Source organism: Vulpes lagopus, chromosome 6 (assembly GCF_018345385.1).
Source record: "Vulpes lagopus strain Blue_001 chromosome 6, ASM1834538v1, whole genome shotgun sequence".
Classification (NCBI taxonomy): Eukaryota; Metazoa; Chordata; class Mammalia; order Carnivora; family Canidae; genus Vulpes; species Vulpes lagopus.
The window spans coordinates 49,515,696-49,540,394 of NC_054829.1; the positions used below are offsets into that span (position 1 = coordinate 49,515,696).

General features: G+C 36.1%; 1 protein-coding gene across 1 annotated transcript in view; it reads left to right on the forward strand.

Annotated features, from left to right (window-relative positions):
- The window catches only part of MDGA2 (MAM domain containing glycosylphosphatidylinositol anchor 2), a 778,807-nt gene that overhangs the window by 500,412 nt on the left and 253,696 nt on the right, over window positions 1-24,699 (forward strand). Inside the window, 1 exon segment of the mRNA XM_041760034.1 lies at window positions 14,531-14,663. Coding sequence (XP_041615968.1) covers window positions 14,531-14,663 — 133 coding nt within the window.

The following is a 24,699-nucleotide window of genomic DNA, read 5'->3' on the forward strand; positions in this document are numbered from 1 at the left end:
TCTGAGGTGAAATTGGCCTGAGTTCCTAAGTCTGAGAGAATTTATAAGAATCTAATGTAATACAGGGCACCTGGGCACCTCAATCAGTTAAGTGTCTGCCTTCTGCTCAGGATGTGATCCCAGGTTCCTGGGATGGAGTTCCAGATCTGGCTGCTTGCCTAGCAGGAAGTCTGCTTTTTCCTCTACCCCCCACCCCTGTTCTCTCTCTCTCTCTCTCAAATAAGTAAAATCTTTTAAAAAAGAATATAATGTATAAGTTTAAGAGGAATAACTATGCATTTATACTTCCACTCAATATTGAAGATGTAAGCTAACATACAGTGTCAGTTTATAAGTTCGTAATAAATTAGCTGCTAGAGATAGAAAAATTATTGTGAACTAAAAGGTTTTAATTTTTTACTGATAGCTGAAAATAAATATTTGAAAAGTTCTAAGTTCTTTTATAAGGAAATTAGAACTCGTGCTTGAGGCTGTGGGTAGTATTTCACTATACAATGTCAACATTGGTAAGGGCCACAGACTAATGCATAAAATGCCTTCTCTTTTTTATTTTATTTATAAAAAGTAGATTTAAAAGCTTAAATATAGGTGTTGCAAATAATTTGGTCAATATTAAAGAAATATTTACTTAAATATTACAAACTACACACATTTTTGCTATTTTTCTAGAACTTTCATAAAGATATTCATGACATCATCTTGTGTATTGTAATTACACCATCTAATTATAAGACTGAACATATTTACATCAATTACATAATTAGTTATAATTAGGCTAATTAGACTAATTATATAATTAGACAATAATCAACTGAAAATTCCTTTTTACAAATCATGGAAATTCACATGCAAAAAACCTTCTATCATTACAGAATATTAAATGTATATGAGCAAAAGAATAAAATTAATGTTATGTGATTAAACCAGTTAAAAGTAGTCAAGTCTAAATAATTATAAATGTATACATTCAAATATATATATACATGCTATTTGATAGCATATATATGCACACATATATTGATATTTTATGTTTTGTTATGCATTATGCTATATATTTTTTAAATATTATGGCTTTTTGGAGCTGTTTCTTGAGGGGAACAGGGTCATCCTCAATGCCTTCATCATTTCCTGAATATAGTGAATTAATTAAGTAGGTAGGTTCAAATTCTCCCATAACTCTGCATGTTATTTTCTGTATTCCTTCAATAGGCTTTGTCAGTATTAGCTCTTTTCACTCTAACATGCTGCCTAGGTTTACATATCTTGGTACTCTGTTTTCTGACTACTAGATATAAATTAAGTAACTTAGCTCACCCAGAGTAATTCTCCAATCCTATGATATCTGAACCCTTCAGATATCATGGATCTAGAGTTCACAGTAAAAGTTATTCTTTCTCTTTTGTCTTTTTTTTTCTCATGTGCCCATTTAGCTGTTCTTGTTCTGCATAAGAATTAACTAAAATATGCTATGTGCAAACCATTATATTTATTGGGCCATACTTGTGGAAATCATCTCAAGGGGTAACATGAATTCTCTTTTTAAGCCTTAAAAATATTACTTCCTATTTGTATCGTTACTTTCAGATAATGTAAACACCAGGCACATACCTAACTACAGAACCATAGGTATACAAAACATTTCAAGAGTACATCCAGTACTGGGGCACCTGGGTAGTTCAGTGGTTGAGCATCTGCCTTTGGCTCAGGTCATGATCCCAGGGTCCTGGGATTGAGTCCCACATCCCTGCTTCTTCTTCTGCCTATGTCTCTGCTTCTCTTTTTGTGTCTCTCATGAAAAAATAAATAAAATATTTTTAAAAAGGGGGTAGAGAAGTGAGAAAGTAATGAGGGTTATACAAGAAATAAAGCAACCTAACCAAAGGACCAAGTGCTTAGAGAAAAAGAATGAAGTCTAATTTTTATAGATTTTATATTTTTGCTTTTTATTTTATTTTATTTTATTTTTTTAAATTTTTATTTATTTATGATAGTCACACGCAGAGAGAGAGGCGCAGAGACGCAGGCAGAGGGAGAAGCAGGCTCCATGCACCAGGAGCCCGACGTGGGACTCGATCCCGGGTCTCCAGGATCGTGCCCTGGGCCAAAGGCAGGCGCCAAACCGCTGCACCACCCAGGGATCCCCTTGCCTTTTATTTTAGAAGTCATTATGATTATATATTATGACATTTCTTCTTGAAGGATATGATGGTTGGAAAAGACTAAACTTTAAATGCATTCTGTCAAACAACAAATATTTATTAAGCAATGGATATGAAAAGTTTCTTACTATGTATTGTTTGAGAAACAGGGTGACTCTATCTCAGGGGCCTTAAGATTCAGTTAAAGAACATAAGGTAATAATTAAATGGTAACTCATAAACAAACACTAAATAGTGATTTAAAAATTGATGTCTTAGCATACAAATATAATAAAAGTTCCAAAGAAAATGAAAATTTACTTCTAATTGAGAAAGTCAGAAAAGACTATAGAATATGTACAAAATTTTTTTTTGAACCACACTTCAGTTAAGACAGGAATGAAAAAGATACATATTAGGGGGAAGGAGGTGTTTTCTCTCTCTCTCTCTCTCTCTCTCTCTCTCTAAAAGATTATTTATTTTAATGGGGAGAGGCTTAGGAAGAGGGAGAAAGAGAATCATCTCAAGCAGCCCAATGCAGGGCTTGATCTCAGGACCCAGAGATCAGGACTTGAGCCATAATCAAGAGTGAGACACATCACCAACTGACCCACCCAGGTGCCCCAGGAGTGTTTTCTTAAAAGATGACAGAGTTGGATATTATAAAAAGATAGCTCAAATAGTGATGAAACTAATTTGATGGGAATAAGGAATTTAAGGAATAAGGAAAAACTAATTTTGCTTAGACTACATAGGGTCTCAAATGACAAACTAGCATTTTTGAAATGGTACTTCAGACAAGAGCTGGTTAGAGTTTTCTAGCATGGACATGGTATGATGAAGGCATGTCTGGTGGCAGCTATGGAATGATTAGAATGAAAGAGAGCTGCAGTTCTCCAGAGCAGACAATATATTACCTTATCCAAAATGAATACTCAAGCACTGTTTGTTAAATCAATGATACATAAGGGTCTAAAGCAAATTTTATGCATAGGATCGGAAAGGAAAGGTCATTTCATGAAAAGAAAATTAAAGAATAATCTAAGCTCTCGATGTCATCAAATGTGGGGTAATGAGAAACCTAAAAAAAAAAAAAATGGTGACAGGACTTCTGAGTCTGGATTATGGGAGAATGATGGCAGCTGGTATTAAAAATAACATCAGAACAGAAAATAGGTAGTGCAGCCAGTATAATGGAGTATACTAGTGAATTCACTGAGTTTAATAGGACTTTGTATGCCTAACTGATGAAAATCTCTTATCAATAGGTTATCAAGAACATGAGCTGAGGCTAGAAGTCAGAGGTGTGATAGAGGAGAGGACATGTACAAAGAGGCCAGGGGCATCCAAGAGAAAAAAAAATACAATCTTGAAATAGAAGAGGCAAGCCTAACTTGTTCATTGGCAAAGTATGAAGTGATTTCTTTTTGAAGGGGGGAAGGGTAATGCAGGAAAAATAGAATTCAATACATGACATAAATAAATATGTAAAAAGGAATGTTCAAAAAGAATTAAAAAACCAGGAGAGATTATCTTAAGAGATCCAGAGTGAAGGAAAATACAAGTGCAAGATCATAATTGCTAACAAACATTGCAATTAAAAGTACAGGAAAAAGTTGGAGAAGTTAGATTTTATTAATTATAATATTATTGATGATTTTTTCAAGTGTATTTTTTCTGTTGTTTGTTTAGAGATTTATCAGGAACCTATACATCGATGCTAATAAAAACTATAATAATGGATCAAATTCCACTGGGAGTGTATTAGTAGAAGATTGAAGACTAAAATACATACAATGGATAAAAAATGAAATGGAAAACAACCAAGAAGTGACTAAATTATGAAATAATTACCTACACATGGGGCTGTCAGAGTAGCAAAGGCAATCTAAAGTGTTAGAAATAAACATGGAAGTATAGAAGCATACAAAAGAAAGATGTATTCAATTGTAACAAAGGAACATCAGTAATGACATTGGTAGGTACAATTACAGTGTAGTGTTGAAATATTATTTTTAAAACATGGATTAAAATAATTTATCAGTGGAAACAGAAACAAGTCTGGCAGAATTAATTAACTCTATGTGAATAAAGAGACTTTATCACTAAATATACATCTAAATGACACTGTTTCTCCTCTGTATATATTTGAGAATCATTATCACTGTATGATTGCTTTTAGAATATTGACTATATATATATTAACATCTATTGAATTCGTATTGGGCACGAAGCAGATAATAAATCCTGGAGAAATAAATATGTGCAAAGCAAAGTCTTGAATGGCAAAATATAGGTAGTTATAGCACTTTTAATTAAAAAAGTATTCATTTACAAACCGTCTCTCCTATGCTAAGTCCTGTGCTAGATGCTTGGCACATAACACTGAGAGCAGGACAGACATTCTGCCCCCCAGGTACTTACTGGCAAGAGGATGAGTCTGGCAGAGAATAAATCCATTACTGAAATAAATGGAAAAATGAGAATGTATTATGAACAGGTAAAAGCACATCTCATGAAAAGAATTTCCCCTCTTCTAGAAAGTGAGGCAAAGTTACCTGTAGAAGTGAGGAGTATTGGGATCTAAGAATGAGATGAAATTGATAAGGCTAGAGAGATGAAGAGCCAAGCATGTGCAAAGGTTCTGTGGTAGAAGGAAGCTGATGTAAGGCACTAAGAGAATGAGAGGAGACTGGTGAGGAAAGGAGAATGCAGATAATATACGGCTGACTGTCTCGTTAATAGCTGTTGTGTTCATTTTAAGAACTATAGTTAAGTCATCCATGTGTTTTAAGCAGAGAAATGGCATGATCATATTTGTATATTAAAAGAATTTCTGAAAAAAAATAAAAAATAAAAAAAAATAATTTCTGGTTGCAGATCATTATGCTTCTGTGTGTTTGTGTGTGTGTGTGTGTGTGTGTGTGTGTTTGAAGATTGTATTTATTTTAGAGAAGGATGGAGAGGGAAGAAAAGAGGGAGAGAGAGAGAAAATCTTAAACAGGCTCCATGCCCAGTGGAGCCCCATCTGGATCTGGATCTCAAGACCCTGAGATTGTGACCCTGAGATCATGACCTGAGCTGAAACCAAGAGTCAGATGCTTAACTAACCGACTGAGACACCCAGGCACCCCGCTTGTTTGTGTTCTTAAATTATAATAAGCATAATCAAGAATTTATTAGCAGAATGTAGGGTCTAGAGCATTACATTTAAAAACAAAAAGAATGGTCAAGAATGAACATGTTTCAAAGCCAAACGAATCTGAGAGGGAGATACTGAATATATGAATAAGAAGTAATTGAAAGTCTAATATTTAGACTTTAATAAAGAAAGTCTCATTATTAAAGAAGGAAGAGTAAATTTAGAGGAATAGATCTGAAGTTCATTTTAGGATATGTTTTGGGTGTCTGTGAGACATCAAAATGTACATATTGAGGTGAAAATTTAGTCTATGTATCTGAAACTTAAGGGAGAATTCTAGAATAGAGACAGAGACCTGAGGTGGGGCAGGAAGATAGGGCTTATAGTAGCAAGTAGAAGATCACCTAGGGAAATTTACCACTCAGAATTAGCTGTGGAACAAACAAGAGTTCCGGTGAATACCCACAGTTAAATGTTGAGAAGAGAAAGAAAAGTGAAGAAATCTAAGCGGTGACAGTCACAGAGGTAGAAGGAGTAAGATATAGCAATCATCTCATTCAAAAATTATCTGAATCAACTGGTTCTTAGTATAACATTTTCTTTCAACTATGCTTTCTAACTAAACACACACTTTTTTAGCCATTGTATTTAGTTAATATAAATGAGAACTCTGTAATACACCAAGAACGTATTTTAAATTTAAGTTCTAAGGGAGTTCCTGGGTGGCACTGTAGTTGAAAGTCGGCCTTTGGCCAGGGCATGATTCCAGGGTCCAAGGATCAAGTCCTGCATCAGACTCCCTACGGGAAGCCTGTTTCTCCCTCTGCCTATGTCTCTGCCTCTCTGTGTCTCTCATGAATAAATAAAATTTAAAAAATCTTTAAATAGGGCAGCCCCAATGGCACAGCGGTTTAGCGCCGCCTGCAGCCCAGGGTGTGATTCTGGAGACCCAGGATTGAGTCCCACATCGGGCTCCTTGCATGTAGCCCACTTCTCCCTCTGCCTGTGTCTCTGCCTCTCTCTCTCTCTCTCTCTGTCTCTCATGAATAAATAAATAAAGTCTTTAAAAAAATAAAAAATAAAAAATCTTTAAATAAATAAGTAAAACTTCTAGAAACACACACAGTGACTATGTATATTTGTGTGGACTGTATCTGCATTTGTTTATATAGAAATAATATAATGTCTTTCCTAAACAAAAATTAAAAGATAGTTTCTTAGCCCACTGGGGAAAGTAACTGACTTAAGACCAGATTTTGACAGAGAATAAATGGAATTATGGCCACAGTGCCCTTGCATACTGAAGGAGAGATTCACTTGACACATTTGGAAAATGAAATGTGCAGGCCTATGTGTGAGCAAGCTTTTTAGCAAATGATCAGGCAAAGCCTTTGTTACTATATACTGATCCTTCTAAAGAGTGTATGAAGAATTGCAATTTTTAGGATTTGAGTAACGTTACACATAGTACATATAGAAGTTATCTGGAAAAAAAATAACATTTTGCAAATTGCTATACCAATATGATTTCACTGGGATACTGTTTACAATTTTCATAATTAAGTTACTTATGAAAAGAACTTTTTTGAAAAGATGCATTAATGACCTTAGAAAGTGATGAAATCTCTAAAGATCTATTTTAAATTGGTCAGTAGTTTTTTTTTTTCTTTGATTGTGATTGTTTGTTCTATTACTGTTTAAACAATTTCAGTGTTTTATGTGGTCTTTCCTGGCTCATCTAGAGTTTGTAAGATATTACTGGCTACCTGCCTGATTTGAGTCTATCTACATTTTGCAGATTTACCTGGAAGATCTAGACCTTTAAGTTCTGAAAAATAAAACAGCAAGAACAATAATGATTTAGAAACATTCATGAATGCTTCTTTAAGGCAGTTGTATATCTGTCATCTGTCATTGATATGTATCCACAAAATATTTATTTATTTTTAATAAATTTATTTTTTATTGGTGTTCAATTTACCAACATACAGAATAACACCCAGTGCTCATCCTGTCAAGTGCCCCCCCCAGTGCCCGTCACCCATTCACCCCCACCCCTACCCTCCTCCCCTTCCACCACCCCTAGTTCGTTTCCCAGAGTTAGGAGTCTTTAAGTTCTGTCTCCCTTTCTGATATAACTCACACATTTCTTCTCCCTTCCTTTATATTCCCTTTCACTATTATTTATATTCCCCAAATGAATGAGAACATATAATGTTTGTCCTTCTCCGATTCACTTACTTCACTCAGCATAATACCCTCCAGTTCCATCCACATTGAAGCAAATGGTGGGTATTTGTCATTTCTAATGGCTGAGTAATATTCCATTGTATACATAAACCTGGATCCCTGGGTGGCGCAGCGGTTTGGCGCCTGCCTTTGGCCCAGGGCGCGATTCTGGAGACCCGGGATCGAGTCCCACGTCGGGCTCCCTGCATGGAGCCTGCTTCTCCCTCCGCCTGTGTCTCTGCCTCTCTCTGTCTCTCTCTGTGTGACTATCATAAATAAAAATTAAAAAAAAAAAAAAAAAACAATCCTGACTGTTCGCAGCCCGCCTGTTAGCAGGTCTCCATGCCTGTGGGACAGAGGAGACTGTCTCCTGAACCCTTGGGGCACCACCGAGCAGAATTCATTCATGCTTCCACCGATGGGGATCACGCATAACCTTCTGCCCCTGGTGCCTGTTCTCATATTTGGACAGTGATATGATAAGTTTGGACTAGTTTCTATGAAAGAAATGTTTATTTAAAAAAAAAAGATGTTTATTTAGTAAAGAACAGAAACACTTTAAAAAAAAAAATCTTCTTTATCCATTCATCTTTCGATGGACCCTGAGGCTCCTTCCACAGTTTGGCTATTGTGGACATTGCTGCTATAAACATCGGGGTGCAGGTGTCCCGGCGTTTCACTGCATCTGTATCTTTGGGGTGAATCCCCAGCAGTGCAATTGCTGGGTCGTAGGGCAGGTCTATTTTTAACTCTTTGAGGAACCTCCACACAGTTTTCCAGAGTGGCTGCACCAGTTCACATTCCCACCAACAGTGTAAGAGGGTTCCCTTTTCTCCTCATCCTCTCCAACATTTGTGGTTTCCTGCCTTGTTAATTTTCCCCATTCTCACTGGTGTGAGGTGGTATCTCATTGTGGTTTTGATTTGTATTTCCCTGATGGCAAGTGATGCAGAGCATTTTCTCATGTGCATGTTGGCCATGTCCATGTCTTCCTCTGTGAGATTTCTCTTCATGTCTTTTGCCCATTTCATGATTGGATTGTTTGTTTCTTTGGTGTTGAGTTTAAGAAGTTCTTTATAGATCTTGGAAACTAGCCCTTTGTCTGATACGTCATTTGCAAATATCTTCTCCCATTCTGTAGGTTGTCTTTTAGTTTTGTTGACTGTATCCTTTGCTGTGCAAAAGCTTCTTATCTTGATGAAGTCACAGTAGTTCATTTTTGCTTTTGTTTCTTTTGCCTTCGTGGATGTATCTTGCAAGAAGTTACTGTGGCCGAGTTCAAAAAGGGTGTTGCCTGTGTTCTCCTCTAGGATTTTGATTGAATCTTGTCTCGCATTTAGATCTTTCATCATTTTGACTTGATGTTTGTGTATGGTGCAAGAGAGTGGTCCAGTTTCATTCTTCTGCATGTGGATGTCCAATTTTCCCAGCACCATTTATTGAAGAGACTGTCTCTCTTCCAATGGATACTCTTTCCTCCTTTATCAAATATTATTTGACCACAAATTTCAGGGTCCACTTCTGGGTTCTCTATTCTGTTCCATTGATCTATGTGTCTGTTTTTGTGCCAGTACCACACTGTCTTGATGACCACAGCTTTTTAGTACAACCTGAAATCTGGCATTGTGATGCCCCCAGCTATGGTTTTCTTTTTTAAAATTCCCCTGGCTATTTGGGGTCTTTTCTGATTCCACACAAATCTTAAAATAATTTTTTCCAACTCTCTGAAGAAGGTCCATGGTATTTTTTTTTTAATTTTTATATATTTATGATAGTCACAGAGAGAGAGAGAGAGGCAGAGACACAGGCAGAGGGAGAAGCAGGCTCCATGCACCGGGAGCCCGACGTGGGATTTGATCCCGGGTCTCCAGGATCGCGCCCTGGGCCAAAGGCAGGCGCCAAACCGCTGCGCCACCCAGGGATCCCGGTCCATGGTATTTTGATAGGGATTGCATTAAACGTGTAAATTGCCCTGAGTAACATTGACATTTTCACAATATTAATTCTGCCAATCCATGAGCATGGAATATTTTTCCATCTCTTTGTGTCTTACTCAATTTCTTTCAGAATGTTCTATAGTTTTTAGGGTATAGATCCTTTACCTCTTTGGTTAGGTTTATTCCTAGGTATCTTATGCTTTTGGGTGCAATTATAAATGGGATTGACTCCTTAATTTCTCTTTCTTCAGTCTCATTGTTAGTGTATAGAAATGCCACTGATTTCTGGGCATTGATTTTTTATCCTGCCACGCTACCAAATGCTGTATGAGTTCTAGCAATCTTGGGGTGGAGACTTTTGGGTTTTCTATGTAGAGTATCATGTCATCGGCGAAGAGGGAGAGTTTGACTTCTTCTTTGCCAATTTGAATGCCTTTAATGTCTTTTTGTTGTCTGATTGCTGAGGCAAGGACTTCCAGTACCATGTTGAATAGCAATGGTGAGAGTGGACATCCCTGTCTTGTTCCTGATCTTAGGGAAAAGGCTCCCAGTGCTTCCCCATTGAGAATGATATTTGCTGTGGGCTTTTCGTAGATGGCTTTTAAGATGTCGAGGAATGTTCCCTCTATCCCAACACTCTGAAGAGTTTTGATCAGGAATGGATGCTGTATTTTGTCAAATGCTTTCTCTGCATCTAATGAGAGTATCATATGGTTCTTGGTTTTTCTCTTGCTGATATGATGAATCACATTGATGGTTTTACGAGTGTTGAACCAGCCTTGTGTCCCGGGGATAAATCCTACTTGGTCATGGTGAATAATTTTCTTAATGTGTTGTTGGATCCTATTGGCTAGTATCTTGTTGAGAATTTTTGCATCCATGTTCATCAGGGATATTGGTCTGTAATTCTCCTTTTTGGTGGGGTCTTTGTCCGGTTTCGGAATTAAGGTGATGCTGGCCTCATAGAACGAATTTGGAAGTACTCCATCTCTTTCTATCTTTCCAAACAGCTTTAGTAGAATAGGTATGGTTTCTTCTTTAAACGTTTGATAGAATTCCCCTGGGAAGCCATCTGGCCCTGGACTCTTGTGTCTTGGGAGGTTTTTGATGACTGCTTCAATTTCCTCCCTGGTTATTGGCCTGTTCAGGTTTTCTATTTCTTCCTGTTCCAGTTTTGGTAGTTTGTGGCTTTCCGGGAATGCGTCCATTTCTTCTAGATTGCCTAATTTATTGGCGTAGAGCTGTTCATAATATGTTTTTAAAATCGTTTGTATTTCCTTGGTGTTGGTAGTGATCTCTCCTTTCTCATTCATGGTTTTATTAATTTTAGTCTTCTCTCTCTTCTTTTTAATAAGGCTGGCTAATGGTTTATCTATCTTATTAATTCTTTCAAGAACCAACTCCTGGTTCTGTTGATCTGTTCCACAGATTTTCTTGTCTCGATTTCGTTGAGTTCTGCTCGAATCTTTATTAACTCTCTTCTTTTGCTGGGTGTAGGATCTATTTGCTGTTTTTTCTCTAGCTCCTTTATGTGTAAGGTTAGCTCTTGTATTTGAGTTCTTTCCAGTTTTTGAATGGCTGCTTGTATTGCGATGTATTTCCCCCTCAGGACTGTTTTTGCTGCATCCCAAAGATTTTGAATGGTTGTATCTGTATTCTCATTAGTTTCCATGAATATTTTAATTCTTCCTTAATTTCCTGGTTGACCCTTTCATCTTTTAGCAGGATGGTCCTTAACCTCCATGTGCTTGAGGTCCTTCCAAACTTCTTGTTGTGATTTAGTTCTAATTTCAAGGCATTATGGTCTGAGAATATGCAGGGGACGATCCCAATCTTTTGGTATCGGTTCAGACCTGATTTGTGACCCAGTATGTGGTCTATTCTGGAGAAAGTTCCATGTGCACTTGAGAAGAATGTGTATTCAGTTGAGTTTGGTTGTAAAGTTCTGTAGATATCTGTGAAATCCATCTGGTCCAGTGTAACATTTAAAGCTCTCGTTTCTTTGGAGATGTTGTGCTTAGAAGACCTATCTAGTATAGAAAGAGCTAGATTGAAGTCACCAAGTATAAGTGTATTATTATCTAAGTATTTCTTCACTTTGGTTATTAATTGGTTTACATATGTGGCAACTCCCACATTCGGGGCATATATATTGAGGATTGTTAAGTCCTCTTGTTGGATAGATCTTTTAAGTATGATATAGTGTCCCTCTTCATCTCTCACTACACTCTTTGGGGTAAATTTTAGTTTATCTGATATAAGGATGGCTACCCCTGCTTTCTTTTGAGGACCATTCGAATAGTAAATGGTTCTCCAACCTTTTATTTTCAGGCTGTAGGTGTCCTTCTGTCTAAAATGAGTCTCTTGTAGACAGCAAATAGATGGGTCCTGCTTTTTTATCCAGTCTGAAACCCTGCGCCTTTTGATGGGGTCATTAAGCCCGTTCACGTTCAGAGTTATTATTGAAAGATATGAGTTTAGTGTCACCATGATATCTATTCAGTCCCTGTTTTTGTGGATTGTTCCACTCAACTTCTTCTTAAAGGGGAATTTTAAGAGTCCCCCTTAAAATTTCTTGCAGAGCTGGTTTGGAGGTTACATATTCTTTCAGTTCCTGCCTGTCTTGGAAGCTCTTTATCTCTCCTTCCATTTTGAATGAAAGCCTTGCTGGATAAAGTATTCTTGGTTGCATGTTCTTCTCATTTAGGACCCTGAATATATCCTGCCAGCCCTTTCTGGCCTGCCAGGTCTCTGTGGAGAGGTCTGCTGTTACCCTAATACTCCTCCCCATAAAAGTCAGGGATTTCTTGTCTCTTGCTGCTTTAAGGATCTTCTCTTTATCTTTGGAATTTGCAAGCTTCACTATTAAATGTCGAGGTGTTGAACAGTTTTTATTGATTTTGGTGGGGGGGGGGAGGGAATCTCCCTATTTCCTGGATCTGAATGCCTGTTTCCCTTCACAGATTAGGAAAGGTTTCAGCTAGGATTTGTTCAAATACATATTCTGGTACTCTATCCCTTTTGGTGCTCTCGGGAACCCCAATTAAACGTTGGTTTTCTTCCTCAGGCTGCCGTTTATTTCCCTTTATGTATCTTCATGGTCTTTTAATTGTTTGTCTCTTTTTTCCTCAGTTTCCCTCTTTGCCATCACCTTGTCTTCTATGTCACTCACTTGTTCTTCCACCTCGTTAACCCCCATCGTTAGGACTTCTAGTTTGGATTGCATCTCATTCAATTGATTTTTAATTTCTGCCTGATTAGCTCTAAATTCTACAGTCATGAAGTCTCTTGAGTCCAGTATGCTTTTTTCTAGAGCCACCACTAGCTGTATAATAGTGCTTCTGAATTGGCTTTCTGACACTGAATTGTGATCCAGATTTTGTAACTCTGTGGGAGAGAGGACTGTTTGTGATTCTTTCTTTTGAGGTGAGGTTTTCCTTCTAGTCATTTTGCTCAGTGCAGAGTGGCCAACAACAAGTTGTATTGGGAAAAGGAGAAAAAGAGAGGAGAGAAAGAAGGAAAGAAAAGAGAAAAAGAAAAAAGAAAAAAGGAAGAAAAAAAGGAAAAAAAAAGAAGAAAAAAAAAGAAAGGAAAAAAGGGGGTGGGGGAAGCAAACAGTAGTAATAATAATAAAAAAAAAAAAAAAAAACACCACGTGGGAGTATCTCTGATTCTGTATACTTTAAGTCCCTTGACTTCCCCTGGAACTTTTCCCTCCAGCTGGTCTTCTGGGGAGGGGCCTGCTGTGCTGATTTTCAGGTTTTAGCAGTTGGGGGAGCTGCTCTGTCCCCTGCCTGGTGCAGGGCTCAGTGGGGGTTGTTCACCCCGTGAGGCCCCAGGACAAACAACCGCAGTGGCGGGGCCAGCTCGGGAGCCCTGGAGTCAGCTCCCGCAGTAGCTCCGGGGCTCTCCGTCTGCAGGGCCTGGGGGCTCCGGGGCGGGGCCGCTGATCTGCTCAGCTCGGGGCAGGAGCGTCCTTGCTGTCCTGGGCCCTCCCGGCCTCTGCCTGTCCCGGGGGAGGCCGGACCCTGGGCTGTGTCCTGGCGCCCTGTGCTCCGGACCCTGCGCTGTTGGATTCGAGCTCCCAGCCCGCAGCCCCCTCCGCGGAGCCGCCGCCCGAGCCCCTCCGAGCTGCTCCGGGTCCCGCCGAGCGCTGCAGCCCTTAGGGAGCTCGGCGCATCTCCCCGGGGCGCAGGTGCCTGTTAGTGTCCCAGGGAGCCCGAGGGCATCCCCGCCCTCCTGGGTCCTGCTCTAACTCCCTGCGAGCCCCTTTCCTCCCGGGAAGGTTGGTGCAGCTCCTGCTCCTCCGGGACGGGGCTCTCCTGTCCTGGGGACACTCGCCCCGGCCTCAGCCCGGCTCCTCGTGGGCCCCTCCCCCTTGGAGGCCTTTTGTTTCTTTATTTCTTTTTTCCGTCTTCCTACCTTGATAGAAGCGCGAACTCTTCTCACTGTAGCGTTCCAGCTGTTCTCTCTTTAAATCTCAGGCCGAATTCGTAGATTTTCAGGATAATTTGAAGGTTATCTAGGTAATTTGGTGGGGACAGGTGATTTGGGGCTCCTACTCTTCTGCCATCTTGCCCCTCCTCCCACAAAATATTTATGTATATAAATTTAATTGCCTGTCATTAGATTGACTTTGATAACTTTGTTCTACCATCAGTGTTTCGTTTATTGGCTCTTCTTCAGAATCCATTCCTTTGAAATCATTTCATGTGGAAGTCTGCATAGATTGCAGCATTTGTTGAATAAACTCCATTATTAAGTACACTGTTCTGATCTTTGCACAATAATTTGCATAACTACCACCAGAAATAGATTTCTCCCCCTAGGACGCTGGTTTGCAAAGAAAACATTATGAATTTTCATTGTAGTCTGTTAGTTTCTATCTCCCGGCACATTACAGTATTATTTTTAAATGCATGTTTTTTTGGTTTGGGTTTTTTTTGGGGGGGGGGTGCATTTTCCTTAAAAAGATAAGACAATCTGCCACATTTTGATAAATAGATGATTTAATACAAATTTAATGCCATTCATTCATTTTGGTTACGATTGACTTTTTCTAATGACCTTTTCTACATTTTCAGGGTGAAACCAAGATCTTAAAACTAAAGAATCTTCGACCTCAGGACTATGCTAATTATAGCTGCATTGCTTCAGTGAGGAATGTGTGTAATATTCCTGATAAGATGGTGTCATTTAGACTTTCCAATAAAACAGGTATGGATCGACGTCTCAATGTTTTATGTCTGTTATCCACAACTAATCTTTAAAAAGGTTAAGCTTCATATAGACCAAATGATTTCTGTGGTATATGTGGGAACAAGTCATCTCTGCTCCCCACCCGGGAGAAGACTGTGATATCTAAAATGCTATTGGTAAATGCACACTCTAAAGTTTAATTGCAGTATGTTCCCATGTAGTGTTTGTTTATGTAGCATACAAAATTATAGTTTCTTAAAATTGTGTATTCATAAATGTCATAGTCATGTCCATTTCCTTTTCAAAGAACTTCTGAGAAATATTCAATTCTCCATATAAAAATTTGTGGTCTAAATTGCTAAAAGTGTTTTGTGATTCCAAAGCTAAATAAAAGAATCTCTCTCTTACCCTGTTTCAAGTCAAGAAAGTTAATTGGTAATTTCAGGTAGGTGTTTTTAGGAAAGTATTTTTGTAGAAAATGTCAAAACATTAGCATGATTGTGACTTAAGTTAGTCTGTGTTTAGTAATAGAGACCTCAGAATAACTGCAAGCATATTAAGGAGGAATTGCTAAATGAAAGAGCAGAAAGAGAGCGTGGGAATGGATTGTCTTTTGCACTAGTGTGTGCAAAGAATCACCTTAATAAATTAAAATTTGAGCTGGTTTTGAGAAACTTTCAGTGGCAATTAATGTAAATTTTTACTTTCAAATAATGTTTTAAAAATAATTTTCTTGTTAACAAAAATCTAGCAAAGTGTGGGTTTGGTGTGCCTAGATATACATTTTGATTCTGCTGCTTATTAGCTCATGCATCTTCTTGAACAGATCGCTTCATACTTATCTGTCTTGGTTTCCTCAAGAAATTATAACGTTGTAGGGAAGAGTTAATGAGTTAAGATACATAAAGCACATGGAACATAATTTGTCAATTTTCCAATAGAAGGAACTTTATTGGAAGACGGGACTTTATTGGAAGATGAAAAAAACGTGTGCTCAAATGTTGATTCCTCAACATAAGTTCCATTGAGTTGTTAAAATTTTGATTTTTTAAAAATTTTTATTTATTTATGATAGTCACACACAGAGAGAGAGGGGCAGCTCCATGCACCGGAAGCCTGACGTGGGATTCGATCCCGGATCTCCAGGATGGCGCCCTGGGCCAAAGGCAGGCACTAAACCGCAGCGCCACCCAGGGATCCCGAGTTGTTAAAATTTTGAAAGATAATTTTTAAAATGTATTCATTCCTGTATTTGTCAGAGACGTACTGGGTTCCTATTATGGGTCTGCAATGATACTTGTGAAGATGTAAATTGCCTTATACTAGAGAAAAGCTTTAGTAAGAGAATGGGTAAAAGTCATTAGTGGAAGGTAAAAGAAGAATGTGGGAGATTAAAATAAACTTTATTAAGAAGGATGAGAAAGGCTTGCAGGAGAGGGCACCTGGGTGGCTCAGTGGTTGAATGTCCGGGGATCACGGGGTCCTGGGACTGAATCCCACATCAGTCTTCCCCCTGGGAGCCTGCTTTTCCCTCTGCCTGTGCCTCTGCCTCTTCTTTGTGTCTCTCATGAATAAATAAGTAAAATCTTAAAAAAAAAAAAAAAAAAGAGGGAAACTACGTTACAGGAAAAAGATAGAAATATAAAATCTAAGTGGACCTAACACGTACAAGGTTAATAGTCTCATTTCACTTAAAAAAAGAAGAAATAGGATATTGAGAAATAAATATCAGAGGTTAACATAGAAGAAATGGGTGTAATTATGCTGTTGTTCTTGGCATGAAATACTTGGTGAATTATTATATTATAATAACTATATTATTATAATTTTGTTTTTCTCAGTTTCTTTAATGTATTTTTAAAATACACATGATCCAGAGAGAAAAATTAGAAATAAAATGGAAGTAGGTCCTATGGGATGGGTAAAGGTTTTCCAGTAGAATAAGAACAAAGGGAATAGGTATATTATTACATATGTTACAACTTTGCCCTTGAGCTGTGCTTTATTACTTTCAAAAGTATTTCACATTTACTATCTCAGTTTATCTTTATAACTACTGGGCTGTAATCAGGTAGATTTTTTTTTGTGTTTTGTTTGTCTCTTTTATCATGTCTTTATCATTTGACCTGCAACACACTAGCCTATATTGATTAAGGTATCCTCTTTAGATTGTTTTGAGAATGAACTAAATCAACTAGAAACAAAATTTCTTTAAGGACTGGGAGGTACAATAAAATCATACTTAACATTTTTTCTGCTATAAGAATGTATATTTTTATTAATTGTCAAAGTCCCACAGCTACTAATAAGTGGGGACAAAATTTATCCCAATGTTTGAAGAGTTATTTTAAATAGGAGACTGACTAGCTATTCAAGATTTTTGTGGAGCCAGAGAAAATGAACCTAAATCTCAGCTAGAGTTTTATTAGGAATAAATAAGCACTTCTTTTCCTAAAGCTGAAAGAAGATTACCAAGAGGTGATAGACTTTCCAATTCCTGAGCTCTTATAAAGCAGCTGGGTGACTTTATTTCTGAGGTGATTTTTAACAATTGTCAGCTCAGAAAACAAAGACTCACTCCCTGTTCTCTAGAGAGAGTGCAGTAACTCTGTAATATAGATGTTTTAACTCTTCAGCTTTCTGTTCCATTCTTTATTTTTAGGTTAAAGTGTTGTATATCTAGACTGAACTAACAAAATAACCTATTATTCTTTCTTATAAATTATCTCACAAAACTTTTAGATTGACATTCACTGCAAATGAACATTTGGGTTATGGTAAATAATTGGATTTAAAAATATAAGCTGGTCCCTTTTGTGACTCTTCAATAACTATAATCAAACATGTCATGTGCCTGGTGCTTTACATATTCAAACCAGGTTTGCTTCAGCATTTTTCCCATCTGGTTGTGCTCAAAGTTGGAAGAGTTGGTGCATTTCAAATAGGTAAAAATCATTGAGGTAACTCTTAAATTACACCAGGAATAAATTAAGCTTTCACAATCTTCATGCAAACACGTCTATAAACAGACAAGTGCATACAGGCTAGTCCATTGCTTTCTAACACTGAGAGAGTATCAGGAGTCACCATTGCCATAATCAGTGTGAGACACAGATACTTTTTATGGTCTCACTCTTTTGACTCTTTAAATGACATAAGGTCTTATTTTTAAATCTTGGTTTGCAAAATGTCAAGTAAAATGTTGAACATATTGAGAGGGAGAACATTCTATCATAAATATTGTGGTATGTTTGATTACTTTTTTTTAATTAGTATGTTGAAGGTAACTTTGGAAATAATTTTTGTAATGGAGATGAAATAATTGATTTAATGTATTTTTGGTAAAAATAAAATTTTCTTTTAACATCTCTAAAGGAAATTTTAATTGTCATCAGTGTATTGACTTGATTTACACAATGCCCAAATGACATAGCATATGAAGATGGGAATAGTATCTGCTGTAGATAAAGTTTTTTAAGAGTTTTGCAGCAGAACAATAGCATCATGGAATATAGTTTTCTAGGCCGTTCCCTGTACCTGCTGAATTAGACTTTCTGTGAATGACCTGCAATACATATACACTTTAAACCACTTTTAAACCACCGTAAATGATTACTTTGGAAACAGATTTGTCTGCATTGTTAGGGTGTTCTCCACGAACCCATTCTACTTTGTGAATAGGAACTTTTTTTTTTTTTTAAGGTCTATTTTGGTAGGTCTTGTGTGGTTCAGTCACTTAAGCATCTGCCTTCTGATCAGGTCATGATCCTGGGGTCCTGAGATCAAGCACCGTGTTGGGCTTCCTGCTCAGCGGGGAGTCTGCTTCTTCCTCTCCCTCTGCTTGTGCTCTGTCTCTCCCTCTCAAATAAATAAATACAATCTTTTTTTTAAAAAGTCCATTTTTTTATAACTGCTCAGAGAAGCCCATGTTTAGATGTCATTTTAAAAGGCAATATCATCTGTAAGTTTACCAACATGTTTTCTTAACTTTCCTACTATGATTGACATTATAGTAGAGTTTAAAATTGTATGTCTACCATGGAGTATCCAGTCCTTTGTTGCCTCCTGTTGATTACTTGGTATACTATGAAAAATCCTGTGTCACAGAAATGTCACTATTTATCATAGCTAATCTAGCTGTCTTAGAACTTATTATGATAATTCAAAGTGTTATAAAACCAGAGGCATTAGATTTATTTCTTTATCATCATAAATTTGTAGCAGGGTCCAAAGTTTGTTTGGTTATTTTTCTCCTCCCATTTGGAAGCAAAAGAATATTAGCTCTTGATTGATAAATTCTCAACGTGGCTGCATTTTTCTTCATTAAAACAGGACTTTGTTTTATTTGTAAATTTAGAATAAATTTGTAAATTTATAAATTTAGAATATTGATAAATATAAGTATATATTTTAAATTATCACAATTCTGGTAAGTGAATATTGTATATTAAAATTTCTCAGATTATGTATATTTCTAACATCAGAGCATATAGAAATTATGATAAAACAAATTTAATTTATTTTAATATATTTCAAGCACTTATATGTTGATGTCTCATGGTTTCAAAGGCAAATACGAATTAAGTAGTTAACTTATATTAGGATAAAAAACATATTTTATACCTGCTTGAGACATTATAATGCATTCGTTCTATAAAGAAATGGGACAGGTGGGGCTAATTTTACTTAATTACATAGGTCCTTTGACTCATGATGCTCACACTTAGCATTTGTAAAAATTATCTAATTATCTTTTTTAAGATTTTATTTATTTATTCATGAGACACAGAGAGAGGAAGAGACATAGGCAGAGGGAGAAGCATGCTCCCTGGGGGAAGCCTGATGCAGGACTTGATCCTGGACCCCGGGATCACGACCTAGCCAAAGGCAGATGCTCAACCACAGAGCCACCCAGGCACCCCGATAATTCAGATTTTCTAAAAAAAACAGTATTAGTACTATTAGAAACACCAACAGAACACACGTATTGTTGATAAGCTGTCATTAGAGAATGTTTCCTATAACTCTTTTGCATGAATTTTGAAATTCAGAAGCCTTAGATTCAAATTCTGATTTTCTGAACTTGGAGATGTTATTTAGCTTATCTAAATTTATTTTTCCCCTTCCTAAATGAGGATAAAATAAAGTTTCACCTTATTCGGTTTTGTAGGCTATCAATGCTATAAAATGAAAAACTTTTTATAAAAAGCATCTGGCACATAATAAGTATAATATATAGTAGCTATAATTGGGTTGTTAACCTAGATAATAGAAAGAAGGAATAAAATGGTACCATCAGTAATCATGGTGAGATGGTGACAACAATCTTAGATTTTTTGTTAAGATATTACATACAGCTTCAACCATTGATGACTAATCTTGAAATAAGTTCATAACTTTTTATAAATTACTTTTAGCAGTAGGCAAATTATATTTCTCAGAAAAATATATAGAAATGAATAAATATTCTGGTATATTTCTATCTAAACTATTATTGGCAAAAATGTTTAACGGAAATAAAAATATTATTTTGTGAAATTAATAATGGTATATAAGGAAAATTGGAAAACTTTGCAATTGTGTTGATATGTAGCAGATTCTTAATCTGAGTGCTCATTATTTCCTAAGGTAATCAAACTGATATATGTCTTATTCTCATTAATGTATCTTCAGAAATGTGAAAATACAGATGATGACTAAGCAGTGTATCTGGGGATAGAAGCAGTGGTCATTATGGGGTTTCAACTTTGGTCTTCCTGAGACTGTTTCCACAGCAACAAGGTGACCCAGATTTTCCAAAATCCTATTACCGTAGTAAGAAGAAGTTTGCATGTTGTTGGGATCTCCCTCCACCTTTGTATTTTGTTGTCCTAACAATGCATTTTTCTGGTTAGTTATATCCAAAGTTATACTTGGACTATGAGTTCTTATATAAAATATTCCTCATGAACTATCAACTCTCCCAGAAGGCATCATAACCCAGACACAGTAGATATCTAAAAACAGAAAAAGAATAAAAAAACACTTTTAATCAAAGGAAAGGAAATGCTATATATTCATTGAAATGTATGTAAGTTATTAGCATGCTATCTTCCAACTTAACACAAATACTTTGGAGCATATCAAATAGTTTGTGTTTTAGCAAACATCTAGAATAATTCATTGGTAAGATTTTTGTAACTTTAAGGAGTTGCTATTCTTCATATGCTATTAAATTATAATTAAACTTGAACAATTAGAAAATTACTCATAAGAATACAAAAGTTCAAACCATGTGTTTTATAATATTTCCTTCAGCAAGTTGAGTGAAGATATGCTAAAATAAATAATAGGATTTTTATATACCTGAAAATAATTAATTTTTAATTTCAAACTGTTTCTAGATTATGGATTTGTAGACCATGGGTTAGTACTTTTCAAAATTCTTTTGTTCTATTGAAACTGCCCAAATTGCAATATTATAGGTACTAATTAAATTGGTATAAATGCATTTTAGACTTTTTCATGGTTTTTGATTTTACTACACATAACTTCTAATACAGAATATCTCCATGATCATATACCAAAAAATTGAATTTATAGATTATTGACTCTTATGATGAAGATACAATAATTTCCATTAGTGTGTGTACCTAATTCCATTATTTATTAACTTATACTATAATTGATTATATCAAGTGGTGTCCTTTAAGGTAACCAACCATCCCTGTTTGCCCTAGACTCCATGAAAGTCCCATCCTAGAAAACTATAATCCCAGGCAAACCAGTGATCTAATTCAACATACAGCCTGCCTCTATATAGGATATAGTCTTCATTACAGTTGTTAATGCTGGTGCATATAGAACTTCGAGCAAATCTGTGTAAAAAAACTTCAGTGAGAAAATCTGGGTGTGGACCCTGGCTCTTGTCAATCTGAAGTGCTATGACCAATTCTTTCAACTGTTTGAACTTGCTTTTCTGCTCAGTCATGTTGTTAATGTACTCTGAGATGGGTTTCAGTTGATGAGAAGATGAAAATTCACTCCAAAATGTTTCATTTTTATTTAGCAAGATAACATCAACAACAGTGACAACTTAGATGAGATGAGATGGCTGCAAAGAAGTAGAATGCAGCCTCTTTACAAACAGATACTCTTAAATCTGAAGGCCCATGCAAGAAAGGTTCAGGTTTACACAATTTAAGAATATTAATACATCATTATGCTGTTATGCTTTTATTTATGGGGCCTCCATTACTATTCAGGAAAAAGTGAAGCTAATAATCTCTGAACCTAGTGCACATATTTGAAGGAATCTTAGCAAATATTGTGCTTCTAATATTTCCTGTACAAAATTTAAAGGATTCACTGGCAGGGAGGCTTTAATGTTCATCAAGAGAAGATGCATCCCTGGCTACTGTCCTCCCTCTAAGCTCTAAAGCATTTAAAAGTATCAATTTTGTTTTTGCCTTGTTATACATTTTGGTAAATTTAAATAAGATTAACCATATTACTCATAGGATTTAAGGCTCTGTGGTGTGGCTAAATTGTAGCCTATGGTCACTTTTACTATCATGGAGTCATGGGAGCCACAAGTAGCCATAATTTAAAAAGTTCACAATTGTTCATAAAGACTTTTAGTTAAATTTGAAAGAAAAAGAGAGAGAGAGAGAGAGAGAGCCTGTAGTAATTTATACAGTAGTAAGGTATCTAGTGTATTGTTAAGAGGGACTGGAAGCTGAGAGGAGATTGGAAAATGGGAAATAACAGACAAGCTGAGCATCAGAAATGCATTAACATCAATCTTTTGATTTTAAGTCCAGACATAACACGTACTTTTGGTTTGCTATTGTGGCAGTTATTTCCAAAGCATCACAAAGATCTCAGCTGTTCCCTCAATTTCCATTTTCTGAAAGTCTGTTTTAAGAACTACTTTTTTTTTTCTGATAGTGACATACTTCTGTTGATTTATTTGCTACTGTTGTATTCCCATAAGAAATAGGTATGTCCAATTGTTTACTAATATGCTTTAGTTTATGTTTTGAACAGCATTTCTTTCTGTCAGCTCCTCTTAGTCACTGTGCTTTTGTTGCTGTATTGTTACTACTTGAGCATTTTATTGGCTGCATCTTTTAATCACACATGATCCAGTGTGATTAAATGTACAGGCAAGTCAGCAGCATTGATTTCTGATAGACACATTATGTAATAGGAATTCATTGATGATAGCTTTGGCCTCTTGTTTTATTAATGGCACCCAATATCCTGATTTGACAAGACTGGATGTTATCAAAAAAACAAAAGAATAGTTTTCATACAACTGTCACATCTTTTTATACCAAAGTTTTCACTTTGGTTTGGCAATCCAGCACAGTGCTCAGCCAAGCAAAAGGCAGGATTTTAGGTCAGCCAAGGAAAACACTACAAAGTAGTATTTTGTCTCTAGCAAAATCCAGCAACCCTAGTTTGCTTTAGTTGTAACATGGTGAGATATAGGCAATTTCAGATAGTTTGACCTAACAGGTAACAGTAGGTAAGAAATTCCTTCAAAATGATTGTCACATATTAAATGCAAATTTTAAAATATATTTCCAAAGTGAAGAGAAAAAAAAAAGCACAACAGGAAATTGAACAAACTATTGGGAAAATGAGCAGTGTAATATGTTCTTGTTAAATTTCTCTGTGATTAAATCTACTAAGACTCTTGCTTAAAGGGAGCAAAAAGGGGGACAAGAAGATAAACTCCTCTTCTTATATCTTTCCAATTCACCTGATGATGTTGATCGGGAGTACTTAATAACTCAAGGCTTGCCTCATTGCATATTGTCTTTCAACTTTAAGTTTAGTTCAATCTGATAAAAATTGTAATATTTGTATCTTTTTCATTTTGGAACCATAAGTAAAAAGCAATATGGTGTGACATCCATATATTATGACAATATGGTCTGTAGAAAAATATGATACTACTTTTCAAGGAATCTGAAAATTCACTGGCTATATAGTGTCTGCATGTTAAACATTGTTTTGTGTGTGTAGGCAAAATGTTGAATATAAATATAGGCATAGAAAATATTATTATAGATATAAAGATCCACAGTCAATGTAATATGGATTTAATTTTCAAGTTACTAAAGATTTAAATAGGCAAATCAATACGTATCAATATTAGGAATTTGAAGAAAAACAAAAAAAATCATTCAACATTGAAAACAAATGGCATTTGTATCTTCTGCAAAGACATTTCAGCAGCTCATAATTAATCATGTCAAATGGGAAAATGTGGATTTACTGAAATTTATAGTGAAAATATCAGAGCTAAAATGTAAAAGCTATGTTTCCAGTAGCTTTGAGAAATAAAATACTGTCAGGACATTTTGTATGTACATTTCTTATGTGTAGAGAGGAATTGAATTCAGAGGCGATTCAGTCAATGTTTTATCTCTCATATTAAAATAGTATTAAAAAGGTTTTATTGGCTTTTAATCTTCCTTAAGCAACATTCCATTTTGTGCAGCTTATTTAGTTCTTTACACATGCTACATTACATTATTATCTTATTCAAAAAATAAATACCTCCCTTATCATGTAGCAGCATTGTCCTAGAACATGGCAGCAATATATTTAAATATTCTCCAAGTGTCTGAAATCCCAAGATAAGAAGTGTAGCTTGTTTAATGGTTAGACTTGAATTGACTCTCGTTGAAATTAGATCTGTAATGACAGTGTTAAGCAGCAGGTACTGTTTACAGTATGTCAACATGATACCATAGTGACACCTCCTACAAGGTCTATAGTTTAAAATTGTCATTTTCTTCAGGGTAAACCAGAATTGTATGGCTTTGTAATCCAGTCCAGTAAAATGGCTCCTGATAACACACAAAACTTGAAATTCAATTTTTCTACTTCACATTTATTTTTAACAAATTATGCTCTGATTCTTTTTAAGCCTTCCTTTTTCTTTTTTTTTTTTAATTTAATTAACTATGGGGAAGGAATATCAATATAATCCTAATAGTAAGAAAAATACTTAATACATCTGCACTTGAAAGGGTCTCCTAAAAACACATTAGCCCTT